At 37.1% G+C, this 25,275-nt stretch overlaps 1 protein-coding gene across 2 annotated transcripts in view; it reads right to left on the bottom strand.

Moving 5' to 3' along the window:
- LOC126190870 (solute carrier family 35 member F5) overlaps window positions 1-25,275 on the bottom strand; it is a 167,490-nt gene that overhangs the window by 35,250 nt on the left and 106,965 nt on the right. For both annotated transcript variants that reach the window (XM_049931469.1, XM_049931468.1), the window contains 3 exons: window positions 10,857-11,039; window positions 7,276-7,429; window positions 3,671-3,830 (listed from right to left, as the gene is read on the bottom strand). In XM_049931469.1, coding sequence (XP_049787426.1) covers window positions 3,671-3,830; window positions 7,276-7,429; window positions 10,857-11,039 — 497 coding nt within the window. The remainder of the gene's footprint in view (window positions 1-3,670; window positions 3,831-7,275; window positions 7,430-10,856; window positions 11,040-25,275) is intronic.

Genomic DNA, 25,275 nt, shown 5'->3' on the forward strand with positions numbered 1-25,275 from the left:
AAGAATTTGTCTTATCTTGATGGATAATGCACCACAGAAAGGACACACTACATATGAACTATATAAAAATTCTGGATGTACATTGTAGTCAAAATAATATCATGTGTTGTTAACAAAGTAAAATCTGTGTGGCAGAAGTGAAACCTATTTTCTTAGCTCATAAATGAGTAATGCTGGCATGCCATAGCATGCATTATGCACAGTGGTCATTCATCCACAAAGTAAAAATATAAATTAATACTATTAGTAGAAAAGAGAAAATACTGCAACAAGCAGTTATTAAATATGTTATATTAAAGTTTGCCTTTGGAGTATTATAACCTCGTTTTCAATGCAAACAATTCATTTGGATTTGTACAAGTTGTGTATAAACACCTAGTCAGAGTGATATCCCACTGACAATCATACAAAAGAGTATAATAAGGCGAAAAACTGATGGCCATTTAAAAAATTCTTAAAATTCATTATGTTGGCACATACACTATCCGATCAGAAGTGAGTGGACATCTCCTAGTGAAAATTAATATGGGATGTGCCCACCCTTTGCCTTTGTGACAGCTTGAATTCTGCTGCGAAAACTTTCAGTGAGTTGTCTGAATGTCTGAGGAAGAATCGAGCCCTTTCTCCCTCGAGTGCCGATACCAGAGAAGGTAGTTGTTTGATGCAGGGGTCTGGAGCGAAAGTGGTTTCTAACTCATCACATAGGTGTTCCACTGGGTTCAGGTTGAGGCTTTGGCAGGCCATTCCATTTCAGGAATGTTATTGTGCACAAATGACTGCCTCACAGATGCTGCTTGATTGTATCACCATTGAAATGCTGATACAATCAATCATTGTGTCCAAAGTGTTCCTCTGTGTACACAGTACACAATGCAGTAAAATGTGTTCATATCTTTCCATATGCAGAGTTTTCTTAAGACCAATATGGGGACCACACCCCAACCACAAAAAACACCCCCATACCATAAAATAACCCCCTCTGTACATAACTGTTGGCACTACATGTGACGGCAGCTAATATTCTCCAGGCATATGCCTAACCAATAGCCTTCCATCAGATTGTCACAGCTTGTAGTGTGTTTCATCACTCCAAGTAATTTATTTCCATCCACCCACTGTACAGTAATATTGCTTCTTTATTCCACCACAAGTATCACTTAGCACTGACTACAGAAATATGAGGCTTATGGGGGAGAGGCATGAGCATTGCACCCCCTTCTTTTTAACTACCTACGGACAGTCACTGTGCTAGCTGAACCACTGGTAGCACTTTCAAACTCACATGGGTTCCCTTCTGCTGATTTTCTGTGATGTTTTGCAGTGCCCTCCACAATACACAATAGTTGCTGACTATCAGGAGATGAGGTCTGCCTGACCTTGGTTTAGCTGTGGATGGTCCTTCACATTTCCACTTCACAGTTACAACTCTGTCAACTTGGGCAGCTTTAGAAGGACAGCAATGCCCTTGACGGATTTGTTGCTCAGGTGATATCCAATGGCTAGGCCACATTCAAAGTCACTGAGCTCTCCCGGCTGACCCAGTCTACAGTTACTGCTTCTCTACTGATAACACAATACTCTCCACCTCCTTTTATAGTGCTAGGTCCACCTCTCGTGACATTTAGAGGTTAATTTTGCATTAGATAGGTGTGTCCAGATGCTTTTGAACAGATAATTTACAAATAATAGGTAATGTTTAAGTCTCCCATTTACTGTCACAAAAAACCCAAGATGTTACTATTGGATTCTAATGCACGTACACCTTTTTAAGCAATCCAGTGTTGACTAGCCACTAGTTATAACCAATAGTGAGAATAAACAAAATTTTATCATCCTGACAATCTTGAACTGCTCTCTAATGTTCAGCTGGCTGGATTGTCAGTTTGGGGTGATCCTTTGGCAGACTGACTCATTGAAATCCTGAGTCAAACCTGATGATTGAATGTTTCCCTTTTGGTGCCACGTTATACATCACCACCTTGTATATGGCAACATCTGTATGGCACCACCCAGCTGAATATCCAAGAGCACTTAAAGAATAAATTGAATTTCAACTGGACTTGCAACGTGATTACAATATTTATTCATTGAAGACATGAAGTCTGTAAATGAGTCCACAATCATTTTTTGGCACTTTATTTTTACAAGTCCATCTTGATCACACAGATTTCTTACATTTTATTACTGGTTTCGGCTACTGCCATCTTCATATGATTAAAATATTCTGATGTAAATCATCGTCAAGTTAAACAATGACAATGATTTACATCAGAAAATTTTACATCAGAAGATGGCAGTAGCCATATGTACCATGTACTCGCATATTTAACTTGACAATGATTTACATCAGAATATTTTAATCATCTGAAGATGGCAGTAGCCGAAACGAGTAATAAAATGTAAGAAATCTGTGTGATCAAGATGGACTTGCAAAAATAAAGTGATTACAATATACTCCTTCAGTTGTGGAATGCCCTTAAGCCTCACCACAATAATAATCAATAATCAAAAATCAAACTGAAGTTAAAATTTCTTACTTGTTTGAACGCAGGTGTTTGAAAATATACAGTACCTGAACTATAACATCATGCTGTTGGGGCATTTGGACACAAGTAAAAACACCTGTTATGTTCACTGTATGTTCATCGAAGTTGGAGGTTTCATTTTGGAAGGTGTCTGATCAGTTTGGTTTCAGTTTCCACAACTTTTTAGTGGCAGTTTATTGTACTACTATGACAGCATTAAGTTGACCATTTGGCAAGGACAACTGCTGTAACCATGTTGTATACCTCATTGTTGATGTGTGTCCCACCCAACTAAAGGCACACCATTCTGTACTGCTCCTTGTCCTTCTCCCTCTTCCATGCAGCCCCCACCCTTTCCATATTCCTCTTCTACTTCCCTCTCCTCAGTCTCAGCAACTGTACACACATAGCAGACACTACTGAAACTGTGTGCAAGAGCACAAGCCTGCAACTTTGTATTTTTTGGGCAGTTCTCTTACTGACTGAGCTAGCAAGACAAAACTCATAACATGATGTCACTGCTTCAGTTTTGCTGGTACCTATTGCTTCATTGTTTGTGGCTTCATCATTTATCTATCGTATCTTTACTTTCTGGAGTGATAGTCTAGCAGAGTAAACAGAAGAGCTTCTGTGAATTTAGGAACTGGGAGAGAGAGATCAGCAGGATTGAAGCTGTGAGGGCAGGTCATGTATTGTGCCCTGATAACTCAGTAGAAGCATTGCCTGTGAAAGACAGGTACTGGGTTCAAGTCTTGGTCTGTAAATCAATTTTAATTTATCAGCAAGGCACCTCCCCCCCCCCCCCCCTCCCACACACACACACACACACACACACACACACAGTGCATTTTAATGCCATCCCAGTACATCAGACGATTTAACATACAGCATATTATAACTATTGTTACAGTTTTAAATGTTAATTTCATTCTACCACTTCATAATCCCATATTTCATTATTCTGCTTTGTTTCTTTTTCAATAAGTGCTTTGTATACCATGGGGTATTTTTTGACAAGTCACTAGCACCTGCCTATCAAAATTTAAAGAGAGAATTTATGTACTATTTATACCTAAGAGACTTAGATATACTGCACTATTTTCAATTGTGCAATAAAGAATGCAAATGCATTAGGTTTCACTTACCACAGCCATAAGACTTCAGACAGAACAGTCCCAATGAGACCATTTATCAAAAGAAATGTCCACTGTGGTTTAGATGGCCACTCAAACAATTCCCAATGGCAGTAGTGGAACAGGAAGAAAAGTGGCCACAAGAAGAGGAGATTGAACAGCCCCACGAAACCTAGAGAGTGACAGCATTATGTCAAGAATCAATATGAATTTATGAAAATGAAGTAATTCGATTGGTAGCATGAGATACATATAACAGTGAATCTCTCTTAAGGTGCACTGGATATATGAACTCTTGGAAATAAAATCACATACTCATATACGAACCTATGCTTTTCATAATTTTACACATTATCGTTCATTTCTTGAATTGCTATTAGCGAATGCACATCCTTTATAACAACTTATACGTTAGTGGACATCTTATCTGACACAGCTACTTTTACAAGTCTCCAAAGAGCAGTCAGCACATTATGATTAAAATAGAATTTCCCCATCAGTATGTTTACAGTCAAATGCAACATACTACTTGAATGATACTGAACTAGCATGTAACAATAATCTACAGTCTGATTACACCACAACAAGCACAATACATGCAATTTATAGTGCCAAGAACACACAAAATAGATAGTACCAGTATGATTAATGAATACAAATAGTACAGTTTAATGTCTGACCTAATAATACTGTCCAGTTTATTATTATTTTCAATTAATAAATCACAAAACATTTCTGTTTTTCTTTGAAATGTGCTTTATAGCTACTACTGGACACCATCCCTATTCGTGGTTACAAAGTAGTGCAATAAAGGATACAATGTTTAATTCAACTATCAAAATGATGTTGCACAGATTGTCCGAAAATATGAACAAACACCACATCAATGATTTAACTTCAGCCTGAGTTATGAGAGCAGAAAACAGAATACGTATTTGTCAAAATTATGATTTGCCAAATAATTAATTAGGGCTGCACGAACAACTATAGGGTCAACTGTGAAACTAAATTTAAAAAAAATTAATACCTGCAGCTTTTGAATGCTGGCTTCTAGCACCTGCCCCATGAATATACTTTTTAAAACCACCGTGCAGGTGAACACTAACCGAGACCCCTGGTCACGATACAAAAGGAGACGGCATGGAGTAACAATGGAAAGGAACAGTTCAGGTTCAACATGCTAACAAGGAGGTCCTCAACGATTGAATCGACTTTTTGAAACTATCTATAAGTGAAAAAAAAAATATTTTTTTTCGAATTTCACATATGCTCTACAGCTTTAAAAAGAGCTCTTGTACAGACTGGTTGCATAGAGTAATGGTTGTAGTATAAGCTTCATATGTGGATTCAAGTCTCGCCAGGTGCTTTGAAATTTTTTATTTTGAAATCTTTATCGAAATGACTTTGATCAATGTTTTTAGACACTTTAATTACTGTACAAATTTTCTCAACTGCTCTAATTTTTTTCTTTGCATCTTTATTCTTCCAGGACAAATATCCGTGCATGTGAATTTATTATATAATTATTTTTATTTATCTACCATAATTTTTAAACATTTGAAAATGCCAATCTACTGGTTAAAAAACAAAAGACAAAATAATGTTATCTATATGTTCAATTGTGTCAAAAATGTAATTTTCATTACAAAATGTACATTGTGTTGTATGGTAATCGTCATACAAACATTTACAACATATACTTATATTCCATGGACAAAATAACACAGATGAAAATTTAAACAAAAGAAAGGAATACAAGTAAAACATAAAACAATATTCATCAAAATTAGCAACAGAAATACTGAATAATGAATGCAGTAACATGGACGAAACTATAGGGTGATGACACAGAAGAAATTAAACTAATGTTAATGCATGGAAAAAATTCAAATCCCAAGTGGAAAAATAATTATAAACAAAAAATGAGAGCAATTGAAAAAGTTCATAGTGTTTAAAATCACGTGACAAAGGAACAGAAATAAAAAATGTTACATTTAAACAAATTAATTGAATAAAAATATGAGGGTCCACAAGGGCAAATGGTCACAGGGTGTGATATCTGGGACCTTAACCTAGAAAACCATGTACATGGTTTCAAGCAGTCAATCCCACCACTCTGGCTCTCTCCTTATAAGTAATGAAAAGATGAACCTAATCATTAGATAAATGATAAGGGTTTCACCTGGAAAGAAATCACAAACTGGAGAATGCACCAACCTCAATGAAATTAGGCCTACGGAAATGAATTTAACGAATTTTGCTGTAGGAATGGACAGAAATGAGCTAAAGTGGGGGGGGGGGGGGGGGGGGGGGAGGGGGAGGAATTAGGCATGACAGTGTATCAGTAGGGAGTATGCTTCTTTGTGTGTGTGTGTGTGTGTGTGTGTGTGTGTGTGCACGTGTGCATATGTAGCAGAGCTACCATGTTTGTATGTGCCCACAATTACATGGTAAAAGCAGTCCCCCAATTTCTTGGTGTAGCAACATGGACAGCCTGACATGTTCACAATGAATTGCGTATCACTCGCACCCATATAACATGCGGTAACAACAGTGGTTATAAAAATGATCATAATTAATTCTGACACATTTACTCATGTTGAGGGAGAAAATGTAGAGTATACCTCTATTAACAGGGTTAGAGATCAAAATGGCTCAACCAATTATCCAACTGAATTTTTAAGCTCTTTTAGTGAGCTTGGCCTTCCATCACGCAAATTGAAAAATGGCATCCCAATTGATCTGTGCAAAATTTAAGCCCACCAAAATTGTGTAATGGTACTTCACTCCAACATAACACTAAGAAACCAGAAACCATGACAGGAAGTCGTGCAGGCAATCAAGCTTTTATATCCCAAATATCACTTATTTCTAACAGTTTGCTATTTCAGTTCAAACTTGTACAATTCCTGGGGAGCTTATGTTATTCCTTGCCCATACAGAAAGCACAAGGTCAGATGCTGCTTGTTGTGGGTGAGGACTTTAGTGTCAGTCACTTTTCATATGGACAGCTCTACATGGGTCTCTTTTGTGTTAGTGAAGCAAACAAACTCTTTGTTCATGTTCCCAATCATACTACTTCAAAAACTGTGTACAAAGGAGCTTTATACATCAAAAATAAATGACATGTATGAAGTCTTGGGCATAACTATAAATAAATACCCAGGCAATGTTGGGCTTCATAGCTAAAAACAATGCACTCTATGTGCAACAAACTTTGCTTTTTACACGCATTTATTCTTAATCGTAAGCCCATCAGTGAATGACCATCTAAATCTTAGCATACTGCAGTTCATATATAAATCTTAGTTTGCTGTCATATTGTTTTCATAAGGAATTCTAATTCATAAAATCACAAAGACTTTTATCATGCCTTAACAAATCATAGTTCATCATGCAGAAAGTGCTGTTAACTGTCCAAAAGGCCTGTATCTCTACTACTCCACCTAACAACAGCCTTAATTCATTGTTCAACAACTACCAATTATTTAAAATGGTGGAAATTAAGTCCTTGCACAAGTTCCACTGTTTGAATAGCACATCCAATTACTATTCAGCTCACCACCCTGCATCAAAACCGCTTAAAATAGTAACACATTGCCACAAACAAAACACACCAAAAAATATAGGTATATCCATCTTATCTTCATGATCAACTTTTCGCCTGAGGAAGACGAGGTACATGGCATAGAAGAATGCGCTGACCAATGCCAGTATGGCCCCCGTGGGTAGCTTTGGTTCTAGACTCAGGTCAGACAGGCTAACCACCACCTGAAACAAGAAAAATATTTTATGCTACAACATGATGAAGCAAGTATTATCTTCCATAGTGCACAACTAATTACAAATAACAAAAACTATTCAGTTGTTCCATCTGACAGATAGATCAGACCAGAACACATACCAACATCTTTTCCATGTAGCAGCCTGCTAAAAGTTTTAAATAAATAAGCAATTTACATCATGGTTTAGTGGAAGAGATGCCCATCTACACTGGTGCTTTACACTGTTAGTTGGCTGCCTAGTACTGATCATAAAAAGTAACAAAATCATTCCATATCAAACTCCTCTTTTCCCACTGATGTTCACCATGTGTTTGGGTGTTTATTGCACTTACTTCCTCTTTTGGTCATCCCTCACAACTACATCCATTCCATCTTTTGTGACCTCCTCCTGCCTATGAAGTACAGTCAAACTTTTTTCAGTTCATACCTTCCTTTGTCCCTATACTTTGTTTCTGCCATCCACAAATCATCCAGTTCTTATCTTTCTGTCATGTTGCTGGGCCTATTAGAGCTTCACCAGAGCCTTGGTTTGCCAGCAGATTTCAGCATTACTGTAGGGCATTCGCAGCTACTTTAGTGACCATGGCCCTACAACAGACAACATGCCTTTGCCTGTCTCCCACAGCTTGGATGAGAAGTTGGACTCTGGGAGGAACTTAAAATGTTCTGTGAAACTGAAATCTCAAAGCAGTGAAGCTGCACTCCATACCTGTCCTGAATCAAACATTGCTCATGAAGAGCAAACCATTACCAACTTCGTCTTATGCTGGCTCCATATATTCACAAGTGACAGAAAATGTTTAATGTAACAAAAAATACCACACAACCTCCACAATGTTGCTGATGTTGTTCAGTGCAACCACATACAAATGTTGCCCATTTTCTTTCTATACATAATTAATGTTGTCATCAGCATGCACTGCAATACATAGCTTGACACTGAGAAGCACAAGAGCCATGTTAACAGTGTTGAAGTGTTTATTGCCCATAATATATATGCCAATTATGTTATCTCTAAACGAAAACTGAAATGACAGAAACAGAAAATTATGATCTTTGTCTCCCCTCGTTCTTGCAACAGGTGAATCCTTCTTAATTTGGGTTCTGAATAACCTGCCCCTTCTTTACAACTTCCTCCAACCTATCACTCTTTCCTCCCTGAGGAAGAAGTTAACAGTTGTTAAAGCTAGATATTCTTTTTCTACCTTTAACTCTATCTATTGGCAATAACTAAATAAAAAAGTCTCCTCACCAAGCAGTGGCAGGAGAACACACAAACAGAAAGGTTTAACTTTTACAAGCTTTCAGATCCAATGGCTCCTTCTTCTGACATAAAAGTTGAAGAGGACGGAAGAGAGGTGAAGGAAAAGGACTGGAGAGGTTTAGGGAAAGGGGTGCAGTCCAGAAAAGTCACCCAAAATCCTGGGTCAGGGGAGACTTGTCACTTCTGCCAGGAGGAGGAGCCACTGCCTACAAGCTTGAAAAGTTAAACTTTTCTGTGTATCGCTGCTTGGTGAGTAGATTTTTAATTTTTCCATTTACATTATATTGTCAATGATTGATTATTTTCATTGTTATATTGGCAAAAACTGGAATTTTGTCTCCTGAAGAAATGTGTTGGCCAGCCATTCTGTCTCCTTGTCACTTACAATTTATGATGTTGAACAAATCTATACGAATGAAGAAGTTCTATGTCACTTAGATAATTTCACACACTTTGTTATATTACATTATAGAAACGAAGTGCACTTACAGTAGGACGGAATTGTGGCATGAAGCACAGAAAATAATCTTGTGTAGCAGACATCTTGTATAAAATATCTATTCTTTTTTGTATGTGTCACCCAGATCTCTAAATATCAACACAACTATTATGCCAACATACTCTCAATAATCCTACTTGTTTTGATGGAAACTGTATGCCAATCGCCATTTGTTGTGCTTTTTTGTTATTCCAAAATGTAATATTTCTTGTTTATGAATCACAATTCCATTCCTGTGGACAGAGAGACTGTTCTCTTGCTAGATGACTCTTACTACACTTTGTTTGGAATTTTGGAATTATTAGCTGATGACCACCATCCATGTAGAAGTGTCATTTTTTATTTTTCTGAGGCAGCATTATATGCAAGTGAGAGAGAGAGAGAGAGAGAGAGAGAGAGAGAGAGAGAGAGAGACTGTAGGAAAAACTGCAGAGGATCAATTCCTACTGCACAGACCTAGTTTGACCACAACAATATCACTATCAAGTGTTCTGCATAAATAAGTGGAATGATTCACAATTGTGTCATTATATGACTAGTGACAACAAGAAGGATGCATCTGTGAATTCCACCTGAGGTTTGTTAAGATGGACGACAACATTACGGAGAGGTTCGACCAACTCTTTGGACAGATGCTACAATTAAGGAAAGGCTCAACCAAATCTACGGACAGATGCTACAAGAGAAGTGTTCTGCACCGTGTAGGCATTTACTTTTAAAAATCCTGAGAGTGTACTTTCAAATAAAAGCTAAACGACACATTACCCCACATACCTTGCGAAATGGCCATGTAGATAAAATCAGAGAAATTTGAGATGAAAAAGGTCCTTGACATTTGTGCTTTCCTTCTGCATTTAGTAAAGCGAACAGAAAAGAAATGAAATGATGGTGGTACATAAAGTGAACTCTGGCACATACTATGAGATAGGATGTTGTCTGTTGGAACTATGTTTACGGACTTTGGGTGACATACATTTAGTGGTTTTTCTCATGTTTTGATAGGACGAGTGACTAGCATTGTCTGAGATTCATCCTTTACTGCTGGTGGAATACTGGTCACTACCAAATATGATCAGTGAATCTTTGACAATGCCAGCCCCTCGTGCTGACAAAATATCACATAAGCCACTTAGTGTCTGTCAGCCAATGATACTAATCTGAGAGCCAACAGGTACCATGTCAAGAAGTGGCCGTGAAGGTCTCAACAACTTTAGTATTTAAAATGATATCTAACATGTGTCCACAATGCTGTTCGAGTTTATTCAAAGAATGTATGCTTCTGTTCTTGTGGAGACATCTTCAAATTCACGAGCATGTTGACCTTTTCACAGTGCCTCTAATGTAATACATATAACTTCTAATTTCTATAAATAAATATTAAATCTAGTTTACAGTCTGTATGTTAATGACAGTGTACTATGCACCTTATTTCCAAAACGTTTTGCATTGTAATGTTCTTCACTGACTATGAGCAGTTACTCATAAACAGGAGTTGTGAATCTAACGACACACAATCATAACTTAAGGGTGTGCAACTGCTGCCCAACATAAATCTGTCAACTTCATGTTATTACACAATAGTTAGTTGTGCTGGAGTAACATAGTGTTAGATATAAAAAGACAGGTGCATTATTTCATTAGGGTACTCACAAGACCAGTAATGCTGATGGTAACAGCAACCAGCTTGGAAAGTGTGAAACGGTCACCAAGATTGGAAGGAAATAGAGCTGCCAATATCAGAGTGAAGAGACTCGATGTTGATGATAGGACTGCCACCATTCCAGCTTCTGTTTCAGCCAGTGACACTTGGTATGTGTAATTGGCCAAGAACCACTAAAAAAATTTATTTAACATATACACCAGTTTATTTAACATATACATCAGTTTATTTAACGTATGCATCACTTTAGAAATTAAGGTTTCCAGTTCTAGATAAACTATACTAATATTATACTGTATTTTGTATTGGTTAAAAAAATAGTATTTTTAGATGTATGTATGGTAAGTTCTGGCAGAATGTAAATAATTTAGGAGTGATGTTAACAAATCACCCACTAGCTGTCAGGTAAATCCTATTTTGAGTTGGAGTGCACACACACACACACACACACACACACACACACACTATCTCTCTGTACATGTATTCACAAAGTCGGGATTGTGTATTCGTCCAGAATGATGTAGTTGTTTTGTGTGTGTGTGTGTGTGTGTGTGTGTGTGTGTGTGTGTGTGTGGGTGGGTGTTTATGTGCGAGTGCAGACACATCTACTCCATCTCAAAAATGGTTGTCTGAAAGCTAGTGTTTCTGTCTTCTTTATGTGACTGTTGACAACTCCACATCTCTACTACCTGGTAATTTGCGACCTTTGCACCTAAATTATTTATAAAATAGTATTTTCTAAGGACAAAAGGAAAAGAAAATTATTACTGAAATAGAAGAGATGAAAGCAAGAAAGTTTCCCCTTGAATGGAAACTTGAGGATGCAATGTTTTGTAACATACCTGTTTTTGACTTTGTTAAATCGGAAGACAGGCAATCTTTTACATTAAAATGTGTGGATAAAACTCCTACATCAAGATCACTAAAACAGCGTTACTGATTACTAATATCAGCTCATTGCTGAGTCATCTTCACATTAATAAAAATGATTAATTAATTAAGGGTGTATCAGCTTCGGTCATTACACATCATCAATATCTGTTGAGCTGAATCACACTTGTTGTCATGTACACACTAAGAATCACTCTTGTTGTCATGTACACACTAAAGTAGGTCACCATGGTTACATAATTTACTACTTTAGAGACTCATCTCAACAGATTATGCTGATGTGTAATGTCTGGTAGCTGAAACAAACTGAATTTAGTAATAATTTTTGTTGATCTGAAGACAGCTGGCCAATGAGCTGAAACTAGTAATCAATAAAGAAATTTTAGCAATCTTGACACAAGATTTTTATCCATACATTTACAAAAGCTAACGTTATGTTTCATAAGTTTCTATTATTTCATGCCTTGTAAAATAATATTTTGGGATATATGATGCAGAAACAGAAATATTTTATACAAGAATAACTACTGTTACAATTCTGTATTTGTCTAATAACTGAATACCTTCAGGGACACTATCAAGATATATGGAAAACCTAGAAACTTATGTCAGTTTCTATGTTTGGTTTGGTTACAGGGAAAGTGAATCGAGAAATCAGAAGAATGGATTGCCACAATGTAGCTATTTTCTATATGCCAATGATTTTATCCTCCCCAAACAGGATCAAACATTTAAACAGATTTAAGATAAATAAGCTTACAGAAGCCTGGGCTGTTATGTTAACACAGTTCACTGGCATATATGTACTGCAATGGGACCAAACCCTTCAAAGACTTTAGTATGTGTCTTCAATATGGGTTCAAGATCAACATAACAAAATGTTAATGTCTTTTGATACATTGTTGTTCCATTGTAGCATCTGGTCAAATATTTACCAACGAAAATCGCCAAACAGCTGTACATTTTGGAAGTTATTTTGTTTAAAAAAACCTGTTTCAGTGTCTTAATAATGCCATCTTCAGGTCCCAATGCACTCAGATTACAGACAATCAGATGTGTCAGTACTTTCATGCTGGAGCCACAACAACAAATGTTTGTGTGTCACTGGTGGGCCAGCTGCTATAACAAACTTATACACTCAGGTATCTTTAAATAGGAGTTATCTACAAGAACCACTGTGAGTGTACAGCCAAAAAGGCTGCAGCACAAAGCAATATCCTGAGAAAACTGTTGTGTAGCACACAGGGTACAAACTTTCTTGTTCTCAATGTGACAGCCAACAGTTTGTGTTTGTCTGTAGCCAATCTGCCCATGTGGAGAAAGTGGGTGACATCCTTAATTACACGTAACACACAACAACTGGTGGAACGAATATCACACCTTTTGACAAGGTGTACAAAGCAGCAGGCACTTCTGCTCTGATAGCGCAGTATGTAGCTTGTGAATAACAGTGATAAATTGAAGCAGACCCTTGATGAAAGACGTGATTTATGGAGCAAAGGAGATGATGAGCTCAATTCAATTCAATTTTTATTATCTTATAACATGCCTTATACAATCAAAGATTGTGACATAGGTGACTTGTCAGTTTTACACTATATATAACAGTGCTAAAAATAGACAATAAACTAATAATATATAATGGTGTAACATCTTCAAAGAGGTATTTTAATTACAATTATAATGCATTGTTGCCATTCATGAAATCTTCTGCACTATAGTAACATTTACCTTTCAGATATTTTTTCCAGGTCTCTTTTGGTACCTTTTACATTTGGGTCATCCATATCTTTCCATATTTTATTTACAAATTTCATGCCCATATAGTATGGTGTTTTTTCATATGATTTTAAATGGTGGGTAGGTAACATGTAGCTAATTCTATATCTATGAATATAATAGAGGGAAACATTCCACGTGGGAAAAATATATTTAAAAAGAAAGATGATGAGACTTACCCAACAAAAGCGCTGGCAGGTCGATAGACACACAAATAAACACAAACATACACACAAAACTCTAGCTTTCGCAACCAAAGGTTGCCTCGTCAGGAAAGAGGGAAGGAGAAGGAAAGACAAAAGGATATGGGTTTTAAGGGAGAGGGTAAGGAGTCATTCCAATCCCGGGAGCGGAAAGACTTACCTTAGGGGGAAAAAAGGACAGGTATACACTCGTGTATGGATGTATGTATGGATGGATATGTGTGTGTGTGCGAGTGTATACCTGTCCTTTTTTCCCCCTAAGGTAAGTCTTTCCGCTCCCGGGATTGGAATGACTCCTTACCCTCTCCCTTAAAACCCATATCCTTTTGTCTTTCCTTCTCCTTCCCTCTTTCCTGACGAGGCAACCTTTGGTTGCGAAAGCTAGAGTTTTGTGTGTATGTTTGTGTTTATTTGTGTGTCTATCGACCTGCCAGTGCTTTTGTTGGGTAAGTCTCATCATCTTTCTTTTTAAATATAATTCTATATCTAGTATCATATTGATGCAAGAAGAAGTTGCCCTCAAAAAGTTGTGGGTTTCTTTTCGTGAAAGTGAGAGTTTCATAGATGTATATGCTTGGAATGCTCATTAGATCTAGTTTTACAAATAAAGGTTTGCAATGTTTCTTTGGTTTTGCTCCCACCATTGCTCGGATGATTCTTTTTTGTAGTCTAAAAGCTCTAAGTAAATTTGTTTTTTCAGACCCCCAGAAAATTATACTGTACCTAGTGACTGTAACAAAATATGCATTATATACAGTTTTTCTTACAGCTAAATCAGTAATACTATACAAGATATTCATAATATATACAAGGCTATTCAGTCAACCCAGTATGTTGTCCACATGGTGACTCCATAACAGGTTTTTATTGACTAACACGCCAAGGAATTTGACACAGTCTGCAGTCTCTAATTTTTTGTCCATATACTTTATTTCACTTATAGACTGTGCAGATTGTTTTGTGGTAAAATGAACAATTTCTGTTTTTGTAAAATTTAATGTCAAGTTATTGATTTTGACCCATGCCTCCACTTCCCCAAGTGTTTGTTCAATATGACGAATTTGGTCTACCTCATTTTTACAACAGACTACAGCTGTTGAGTCATCTGCATAGAGGATAGTATCAGACTGGACCTGACATGGCATATCATTAATATAATATAGAAAAAGCAGTGTCCCTAATACTGAACCTTGTGGAACACCTAATTGAGTGTTTTTCCAGCCAGAGAGAAATTTATTGCCGTTGACGTTAATAAGTACTCTTTGTTTTCTGTTTGCCAAGTATGATGACATCCAGCTAAGAGATTTGCCTTGAAAACCATAGCGTGCCAAGTTTTGGAGAAGCAGGTCATGATTTACTGTGTCGAAGGCTTTGGACAGGTACAAAAGATGCCTGACACATACATTCTATCATCAAGACATCTGCTGACTTTTGTGACTAATTCATTTATTGCATGGATTGTGCTGTGGCCTTTTCTGAAACCATATTGATTGCCTAAGATAATGCTGTTAGATGAATTGTGATTTTCAATCTGATCACATGCAGCTCTTTCAAATATTTTTGAGAAAATTGGTAACAGTGAGATTGGCCTATAGTTTCCCCAATTCATCTTGTTTGCCTTTTTTTATGTATGGGCCAAACTTCTGCATATTTTAATTGATCTGGGAAACATCCCTTATCAAAAGATTGGTTGATTATGAAAGAGAGTGGATATGCAATACTGTGACGGACTATTTTTATTATTTCAGTGGGGACCTCATCCCACCCCGCAGATTTTGAATTTTTTAGGGACATTATGCAGTTGATGACATCTGAGATGGAAACATGAGAAAACTTAAAACATGGGCAATTGCTATCTGTCATATTGGGCTTTTGTTTTTGGTGGTGAACGGTCACCAAATTTGTTACAGTTCATGAAAAAGTCATTGAATGATTCACAAATGGCACTGGGTTCTGTAACAGCTCTACCATATATCACTATTTTAGAAGGGCATTTTCTCTCTGCCTCACTGCCAACTTCGCTTCTTATAACAGACCAAATAGCTTTTGATTTGTTTTTTGCATTTGAAATGAAGTTGTTATTTGTAGTACGTTTTGCTAGTTTAACTATTTTGTCAATTTTTTTTTTTTTTTTTATATGTGCTTACATACTTAAGAAATTGAGAGCTAACAAGAATTAAACTTCCATGGAAAACTTTGAGAATGCTCAATCAGCTAACAGTCAGTGTGGCAGTAGTGAAGACCAGCCAAACAAGATGAGTACTCAGGCATGAGGATGACAGCCTCAGTGGCTGCTGTCATACTTCAGAGAGCCCTGCTTGCTCATTCCAGTGTACTCTTTAAGCTCTGTGGGAAGCATGTACTAGAGGTATAGCTCAATATTAGGTCAAAAAAACAGTAAAAGTTGATTTCTGGGCACAAAGCAGCAAGGAAAAAAGGAAGCAATCCATCCCGTATATTTGCTGTGGTGTTCACAGAAAGCAACAGAAATGTCCAACAGAAGTGCAAAGCAGCCTTGTGCAATCCTCCCTGTCAAAACAGGGCAGTATTGTACTACAATTTACTATGTAGTGAATCACGTGTTGTACATTTGTTTTATATGATGAAACTTTTACAGGTAGGGCTTTCCAAAAGTGAATAAAAATGTTGTCCTGTACACTACTGTATTGCACTTTACTCAAACAAATTGAAGACTTCATCTGCAGAGTGATGTTCTACGGATGAACATATATAAATTACAGAGTGTACTACAATCACTGTCAATTACTGTGGACCAGAAAGGTGTTCATTATTCAGGAATACATATTTTCAATAACTTGTCAGCAGTTACAAATGGTTTAGCTACTAATAAAATTAGTTTAAGAGGATCCTAAACTATTTATTTGTGGTCAATACCTTCTACTCTACTGGCAAATTTCTTAGAAGAGCCAGTTAATGTATACAATAATATCAAATATGAATGTTACATAAAATCTAACTTTTTCACATCTTCACTGCAATAATCTGATCAACATAAATAAATATCTTAACTGATTTTCTGTTTGGTGATGCTTGGCCACAATAGCCTACAAATTACTGTCTGCAGTCCAGTGTATTGTAAACGGTGGATCAAAAAATAAAGCTTCCTATGTCATACAAAATTTAATAATGAGCATATAACAGCAGAATTAGTACAGATCATAACCTGAACAGTCCTCTACTCGATAATACTGTTCAAGATATCCACTATACTCTTGTACACATTTGCGCCATCATTTAACCCAGTTTGGAAAAATTCATAGTTTTGCTTCTTGACCCACAATTTTAAAGCTGTTTTAGTGTCATCCATGGAGAAAGTGTATGAGGCCACTGTAAAGGACATCAACACTCAAGGACATACTCATGAAGCAATTCAAGGAGACTGATGAGATCACAATCAACATCTTTAAAATCATTCTGAGAAAAATCAGTCAAGAAGCAAAATCCTGAATTTTTTCAAACTGGTTTTGATGCCTGGGTTTAACAATTGCACAAATGTGTATAAATGCAAGGTGATTATGTTGAACAGTAGTACTGTGTGGAAGACCGTTCGCTCTATGATCTGCACAAATTCCACTGTTATATGTTTATTATTAAATTTTTTATGGCACAAGAGGCATTACCTTTTGATCCATCACTGTACATTTACAAGTTCTGAGAAAAGTTTGTTATTCCCTATTAAATAAAAATGTGCTTAAGATTTTTTGACTTGTTCCACATCAACTAAGACCGACTTAAGATCTGTGGAAGATACATTAGCATATTTCTCTTCTTGTAACAATGAATATGTTTTCTTGTTTTATGACACATCCTACATTGTTGAGAACCTTCTCCTCACTATGGATCTATGGAACAAAAACCACATCCAGTTGAATCTTAAGTAACGAGTCCTATTTTAAATGGAATAAAACATTCGTAAATCATGTGCATAACCCTTCTTTTGGTCACTGGAGGGCAGCACTGGAAGATGAGAAAAAATTATTGACTGGTTACTACTGAAAGATTGGTATTGTGACTAGGAGATTCAAGAGAGATGAAAAAGCAGGTTCTTGGTTCAAAGTTAAAAGACATGCACGTGAGGTATCTAGGGCATGATTTGAAGTGTTTTTGAATCATTATTTGGTTTTGCGTGTGTTTATGTTTTTGAAGGAAGTAGTTTAATTTTTGAATGTTAAATACTGCCATCATATTCATAGACATTAATTACTAACAAAATCAAAGAAATGAAAATCACTGCTGGCAATCAGACAGATTTTTCTTGTGTGTGATAAAATTTCCTTCACATTACTGATGACATAGAACTAATAATTACCAATTTTGAAAGCTCATGACCAGTCATTTATTATGCATACTATTTCCATTACTTTTTCAAAAGAACCAGTAACTGAAGAAAATAGAAACATACACAGGCAGGAGAGGTTTTTGAGTAGTTTGTGATGTGTGTTGGTTATTGGTTATATTTGTATGAAGAGTAATTTTCAGCAAATTTTTAACAAAAGTTTCACTGAATGAAGTGTATTTTGTCATATTTTCCTGTGTCTACATTAAAATTTGAAAGTGAGAATATTTGTCACTTCTGGACAACAAAAGTTGGTTTCTGAGTTGGAGTATCATATAAATCAATTGAATTCTTTTTACCACCATTGACAGTGCACCATGTATTCCATTACAAGTTGAACAGCGTAAAATGGAGATAGAACATAGATTTAAGACAGAGCATATACAATGATCACCATGTGTACACTTAGAGGTATCTCTTATTCTATTTATTTTAAAATGAGGAAGCTATTTTTTTTAATACTTTTGTTGGCTGTTTTCTCTTGAATTTTATCAGATAAAGCATCTAAACATAATAAAGTACTCATTGAGCAAAATCAGCAATATTAATATTATTTACAATTACATATAGTCCTGCATCTTACTGAGATGCCTTAAAATTGTTTTGACTTCTTAAACTCTCATCCCAGCACACATATGCCTTAACATTACTTGCCTTAATGTTATATGTGGGGTTTTGGAGAGGGTCTATGTATTTTGAAGCAAAAGGCAAGAAATTAGAAATCCCTGTAAATTCAGAACAGAATTAATATGTGTTTTCTTAGCCATTCCTTCGAAAAATACAAGATTATCTAACTGGAATGATTAGCCCATATATTATTACGACACAAATCAGTGATGGTGACACCACTGTTTTTACTGTGTGGGCAACAAGGGATAAATGTTCATACTGATGGTGACGCATTCTATTCATAAGGCAGGTCCATCAATGGAATTTCATATTTTAATGTTTTTATGATAGTTATGTTTCACAGGGTGTATATGTGGACAAGGAAAAAAAAAACCTGGATTTTTCCCAGATCTCACGGTTAAAAATACACTTTTTTGTGGGTGAAAATACTCTTTTTCCGTGTTAAGTGACAGTATACCTTCTCTTGGAACCGCAAAACTTATCAATCCTTTGAATAGTTAAGGGTTTATACAATGGCTCACAACTTCCTGGCACTTTAGGAAACGAACAACAGGAAAAAAAAAATGCTTTTTGGAAAGATTTTTGATGTGTAGCAACATGTATGCTGCATATTTTTGTATTATGAAAGTATATAGTTGAATTCCACCAAACACAGAATGTTAGTTTCCAAAGTATCAAAATCGAGATTGTGATGTGCTTTCGAAAGCCAGTCGTAGCTCATGTCACATGACTCGCCAGCTGATGATAGCAGATATTCGCCACATTTACATGGGGCTTTCATAACTGGATTTTGTAAACCAATTTCCCAATACCGCTTCTGGGTGGTCATGTAAACACTTCAAAATCAATTCTGGAAATCAGCTTCTGGTTGCCAGTTTTCCAGTTCCGCAATCAATTTTTGCTCTCTTGTAAATGCAGCCAGTATTGAAGTGTGCTTGGGCTGTCAGGTTTCATCTTGTTTTTAATATTTTTGGCTAATACTGATGAAGTGGCTTTATTACAGCAATTTCTGAAATTTGATTTTCGTCTTTTGGAAGATGTGTCGCAAGTAAACATAGAGATTCAGAGTACATGATACGTGATGTAGTCAGCCAATACCAACATCACTGTTAAGTAGTGTGAACACACAAACAGGAAAAGTTAATGGTTTAAATTAATGTACATAGTGTAGCTACAAGAAAATCTAAGCTCTCACATATAATATCTGTCATTTTTGGGTGTGTTACACTTCGATACATCACACAAATGTTCCAGTACAATTTTAAGCAATGACATAAATGTCTGGTCTTCTGGGCTCGAAATTCTTCTAGGTGGCTGGCCCTCCAAGTGTTAAGCTTTAAATGAGAGTCAAACATTGTGTGATTTAAGAAATTCAAAGCAAGTTCACATGCATAATGTAATTCATGTTGTGTAAAATGAAATGTACTTTGAAAGTAACACTTTTCAAACCACCAATCGCAATATTTTCCCACGACCTGTTAGAATTCATTTCAGCAGTTGTCATAGGGGGCCAGAAAATGGTGTAACTGTGTGTGTGTGTGTGTGTGTGTGTGTGTGTGTGTGTGTGTGTGTGTGTGCAGCTACAATGATGTAGGTAGCCCATTATGATCGTACGTTAAGAGATCTTACATTACATCATAAATGAAACAGGACATCAGAGGATACTACAAGAGCATCGGAATTTTGTAAACCATATTAAAATGCATGATTCAGCTTAAAAGGCACATTTGTATGTCCAGATTCACAAAGAAATAGGGGTTTTTGGGATGAAAATTTTCTTGGAGTATCAGTTCTGTTAGTATCTCATGTTTAGTTTTTTATTATGGCATAATGCCATACATCCCAGAAGATAAAAATGTGCACTCGAAATTCTGCAAACAGTTGGCACCATCCAATACTGTTTCAAATAAATTGACTGCCTCTGCAGAAAATATTAATGAAAGCCATTTTTTTAAGCAAACCAACAAAAATAACTTAATTGTTCTGCAAGGCAATTAATGTCTGACTACCAAAATCCTGGAAATAAAATGAAATCAGAAAACTGAAACTAATAACATATTTTAGCCTTCCGCAATTGTGTGAATGTATTTTAAATCGCTTTATAGCTCCTGGCTAAAGAAATATATTTTGATTTCATTTGGCTTGATAGCTGTAAACAAAGAGGAAACAGCAAAATCACCAAACTTAAACATGGATCAAGTGGAGACTACTCCTCATCCCATTTCAGCTCAGACTGCTCTGCACATGCGCGAATCTGACAGCTTGGGCGTGCCAGAAAAATTTTTCCAGTTAGCATCTGGCTGCTTCTTGCTATTGCTGATACAACTAAGAACCCCACTGTAAGCAGCCAAAAGCAGGAGAAGGTACTGCTCAAATGCAACAATACTGCACATGCGCATAAGCCCGCTGGTAACTGCTCAGACAAACGTAATGTAAACCGTTGTGATGTAACGCTCATCAGAAGCAGTTTGTTGTTATGAAGTATTTCATAGTCTTTGCCCTAAAGCCTTTGACACATTTTGCTGTTGGCAGACGCCTGTGTGTGCACTATGTTTTGTTGTTCTGAATGGTGCATGTCCTTTGCAACTTAAGTTTTATTTTGTCCCCCCCCCATTTATGTTTTATTGCTGCAGTATTATTTTGCAGTAGTGGGTCAAAGTAAAATTCTTTGTTAGAGTATCAGTTCTACCAGTCAAAAATCACAAAAATTTAACTGAAAACTAAATCAATGAAAATCCCCAGAATTCTAAAAAATTCCCAGGGTTTCCCGGTTTTCTCCTGAATGAAAAAATTCCCGGGTTTTTCCAATATTTCCCAATTGTCCCTAGGTCTACACACCCTGGGTTCACTATAAACTTCTCAAAAATAAAGCTTTGCACCCACCTATCTCCCTCCCTTAAAACTCTTTCCCAATACACTTTTGATCACAGTAAATCACTACATATCAACAAGTGTATAACAGAGGTACAAAAAAAAAACTCCATTTTCAGTTCAGTTCAATAGAATATGGTGGTGTCCAATTAGGAATTAACCAATTTGGCTATTGACACTCTTCAGTTTGTCAGCATGCCTTAAAGGGTTATTTCAAGTTTAGACCATCTTTACTGAAAGTAGGGAAGGTGCCTGCCAAATTGGCCTACACCACTGTGATGTCTTTGAATATTCAACAATTATCATGAGACACAAAACATTAAAGACCAGCTCCATAGTTGTCACTAGGTGAGGACAGCTTTCTATGAACTACAACTCATAGTAGTCCCAAGGAGACTGCAACAGAACTGCGTGCTGCCTTTTTCAAGGCAGATGGGAGGATTGTGACCAATCAAATGTATGCAGCTATCAAATTGATCAATTTGCCCTCTGGGTATCCATTACTAATACAACACCAGAAATCCTCCAAATCCCTAATCACCTTGGTGAGTGAATAATGTGCACAAGAGTCAACTGTATCTGGCTGTCTTCCCCAATAACTGCAGTATTTGTCCAATGTCTGATGATCATAGACAAAGAGAGGGAGATGAAGGTTACCAGCTACCAGTGCACATTATAGGCATGCAGGTCCAAACACTTAGCAGACAGGTCAGTGTCATATTTTGGACCAGTATCATGTCTGTATATCAGAAGCCTCACACATCATTGCCACAGGTTTTCTTAAAAACTGACATATTGCCAATTGGCAGCATGCAACTCTTGTAAATGTATAATAATTTTTTACATCACAACTGCTTTTTTAAAAACAATAAAATGTAAAGACATTTTTATACCTGATTTTACAGTCAAAGCAAATTTTCTAAAAATGTGTTGTACTAACACAAATGCTTATATTAAGCTACACCAAAGCACCAAAGAAACCAGTATAGGCATGCTTATTGAAATACAGAGTACAGAGATATCTAAACCGGCAGCATATGGCACTGCGATCACCAACACCTATATAAGACAACAAATGTCTGGCTCAGTTGTTAGACTGGTTACTGCTGCTACAATGGCAGGTTATCAAGATTTAAGAAAAGTTGAACGTCGTGTTGTAGTCGGCACGTGAGCAATGAGACACAGCATCTCCGAGGTAGCAATCAAGTGGGGATTTTCCCATATGACAATTTCACAAGTGTACCATGAATATCAGGAATCCAATAAAATATCAAATCTCTCACATCACTATGGCCATAAAAAGATCCTCCAAGAATGGGACCAATGACAACTGAAGGGAATCATTTGACTTTACAGAGGTACAGCCTTTCCGCAAATTGCTGCAGGTTTCAATGCTGGGCCATCAATAAGGTTCAGTGTACAGACCATTCAACAAAACATCATTGATATGAACTTTTGGAGCTGAAGGCCCACTTGTGTACCCTTGATGACTACATGCCACATGCCACATGACACAAAGTTTTATGCCTTGCCTGGGGCCATCAACACCGACATTGGACTGTTGATGACTGGAAATGTGTTGCCTGGTCAGATGAGTCTCGTTTGAAATTGTATCAAGTGGATGGATGTATGGGTATGGGTATGGGTATGGAGACAACCTCATGAAGCCAGGGACCCTGCATGTCAGCAGGGGATTGTTCAAGCTGGTGGAGGCTCTGTAATGGTGTGGGGTACATATAGTTGGAGTGATATGAAACCCCTAATACATCTGAAAGAGGTGAAACATTCGTAAGCATCCTGTCGGATCACCTGCATCCATTCATGTCCATTGTGCATTCCAATGGACTTGGTCTTTTACAGCAGGAGAATGTGACACCCCACACGACCAGAATTGCTACAGACTGGCTCCAGGAACACTCTTCTGTGTTTAAACACTTCTGCTGGCCTACCAAACTCCCCAGACATGGACATTATTGAGAATATCTGAGACACCTCATAATGTACCCCCTCGTACTCTTACAGATTTATGGATAGCCCTGCAACATTCATGATGTCAATTCCCTACAGCACTACTTCAGACATTAGGCAAGTCCATACCACACTGTGTTGCGGCACTTCTGCGGGCTCGCGGGGGCCCTACAGGATATTAGGCAGGTGTACCAGTTTCTTTGGCTCTTCAGTGTATTTTCATGTGTCTAACTAAATGATGACATCCTCATTATAATGTACATTTTATAAAAATGTGTCATTAACACTCTCTCGGTGCCAAACCCATAGATTCTATGGGCTGCTCTCCCTTTAAAAAGCATCAAGCCCATAGGTTCTGCTAGTCAGCATATTTTGTTGATTAAAAAGCACTGTGCATTGTTTTCGCACATCTGGCTATTGATATACGATGTTTATACCACATTAGCTGCAAGGATAGATCATGTAAATGTGTCACTTGTTTTTGTGGTGTTTCGTTTGTTATGAGTCACTGTGGTGTCTGTGTACGAGAAATGGTGCGCCATGGTTTATCTGACGAGAAAATTGCAGATTTGCTGAATTTTGGAAACATTGTCGATGCTCTAGATAGTGAAGATGATTTGGACAACATAGGTGCCTTTGAAGGTGATTGCAGTTACAATGTGTTCAGGCACAGAACTTCAAAATTGTGATAAAACTGTATTTTTATTTGCTCATACTAGAAGTACTGAATGCATTTTTGTTACACAGTTCATTTCAGCCTAAGAATATGACAATAACCGATTTCATTGCCAATCTTTCCAACAGCTCCAAATAATAAAACAGACTGGTAAGCTGACTGACACAGAAACATTTCCTACAATATTTATCACCCACAAGCAAAAAAAATATGCCTCCTGTGTATGTTTGTACTTCAAAATCAAATGAAAAAAGTGGGAAAGCATCTCACAGGGAGACATATATCAGTGCGAACAATGCTGTGTGGCATTGTGTAAGGAAACCTGTTTTAAACTATTTCATACGAACATGTAGTATCAATCCATGAAGAAAGTGCCAATGCGTTTAAATACGATATTCAGCACTGATTGTATTTATGAGGGTGAGTCAAATGAAAACCTTAAATTTGTAATAACAAATCAAAATTTCACACTGTTATCCAGTAAGTTGGTAAGTATGCTACAAGCAGCGTGCAGAATGGCCTGTAGGTGGCAGCATAGTGCAGGTGCACACATACCGTCGCAGTATCAGTATAAAGATGGCCACCCCACTTGCGACTTCCACCAGGGAAGAACAGTGTTCTGTTATTCGGTTTTTGCATAGTGAAGGTGTGAAACCTATTGAAATTCATCGACAAATGAAGGTTCAGTATGGTGATGCACGCTTGTCACAGCAGTAAATCTACGAATGGAGCAGGAAGTTCGCAAATGGTGTGACTTCAGTGGAAGATGCTCCTCGTCCAGGTAAGGCACAACGAGTTGTGACTCCACAGAACATTGCAGAAGTTGAAGCCATAGTCAAGGAAAACCGCCAAGTGACAATGAATGACACTGCAGCATGTTTACGGATTAGTCATGCGTCAGCACACCACATTGTGCATGATGTGCTCCAGTTTCTCAAAGTGTGTGCAAGATGGGTGCCACGGCAGCTGACTCCTGAAATGAGAGAACGACGTGTTGATGCTTGTGAAGAACTTCTTCGGTGCTTTGAACGAGA

Source organism: Schistocerca cancellata, chromosome 6 (genome assembly GCF_023864275.1).
Source record: "Schistocerca cancellata isolate TAMUIC-IGC-003103 chromosome 6, iqSchCanc2.1, whole genome shotgun sequence".
NCBI lineage: Eukaryota > Metazoa > Arthropoda > Insecta > Orthoptera > Acrididae > Schistocerca > Schistocerca cancellata.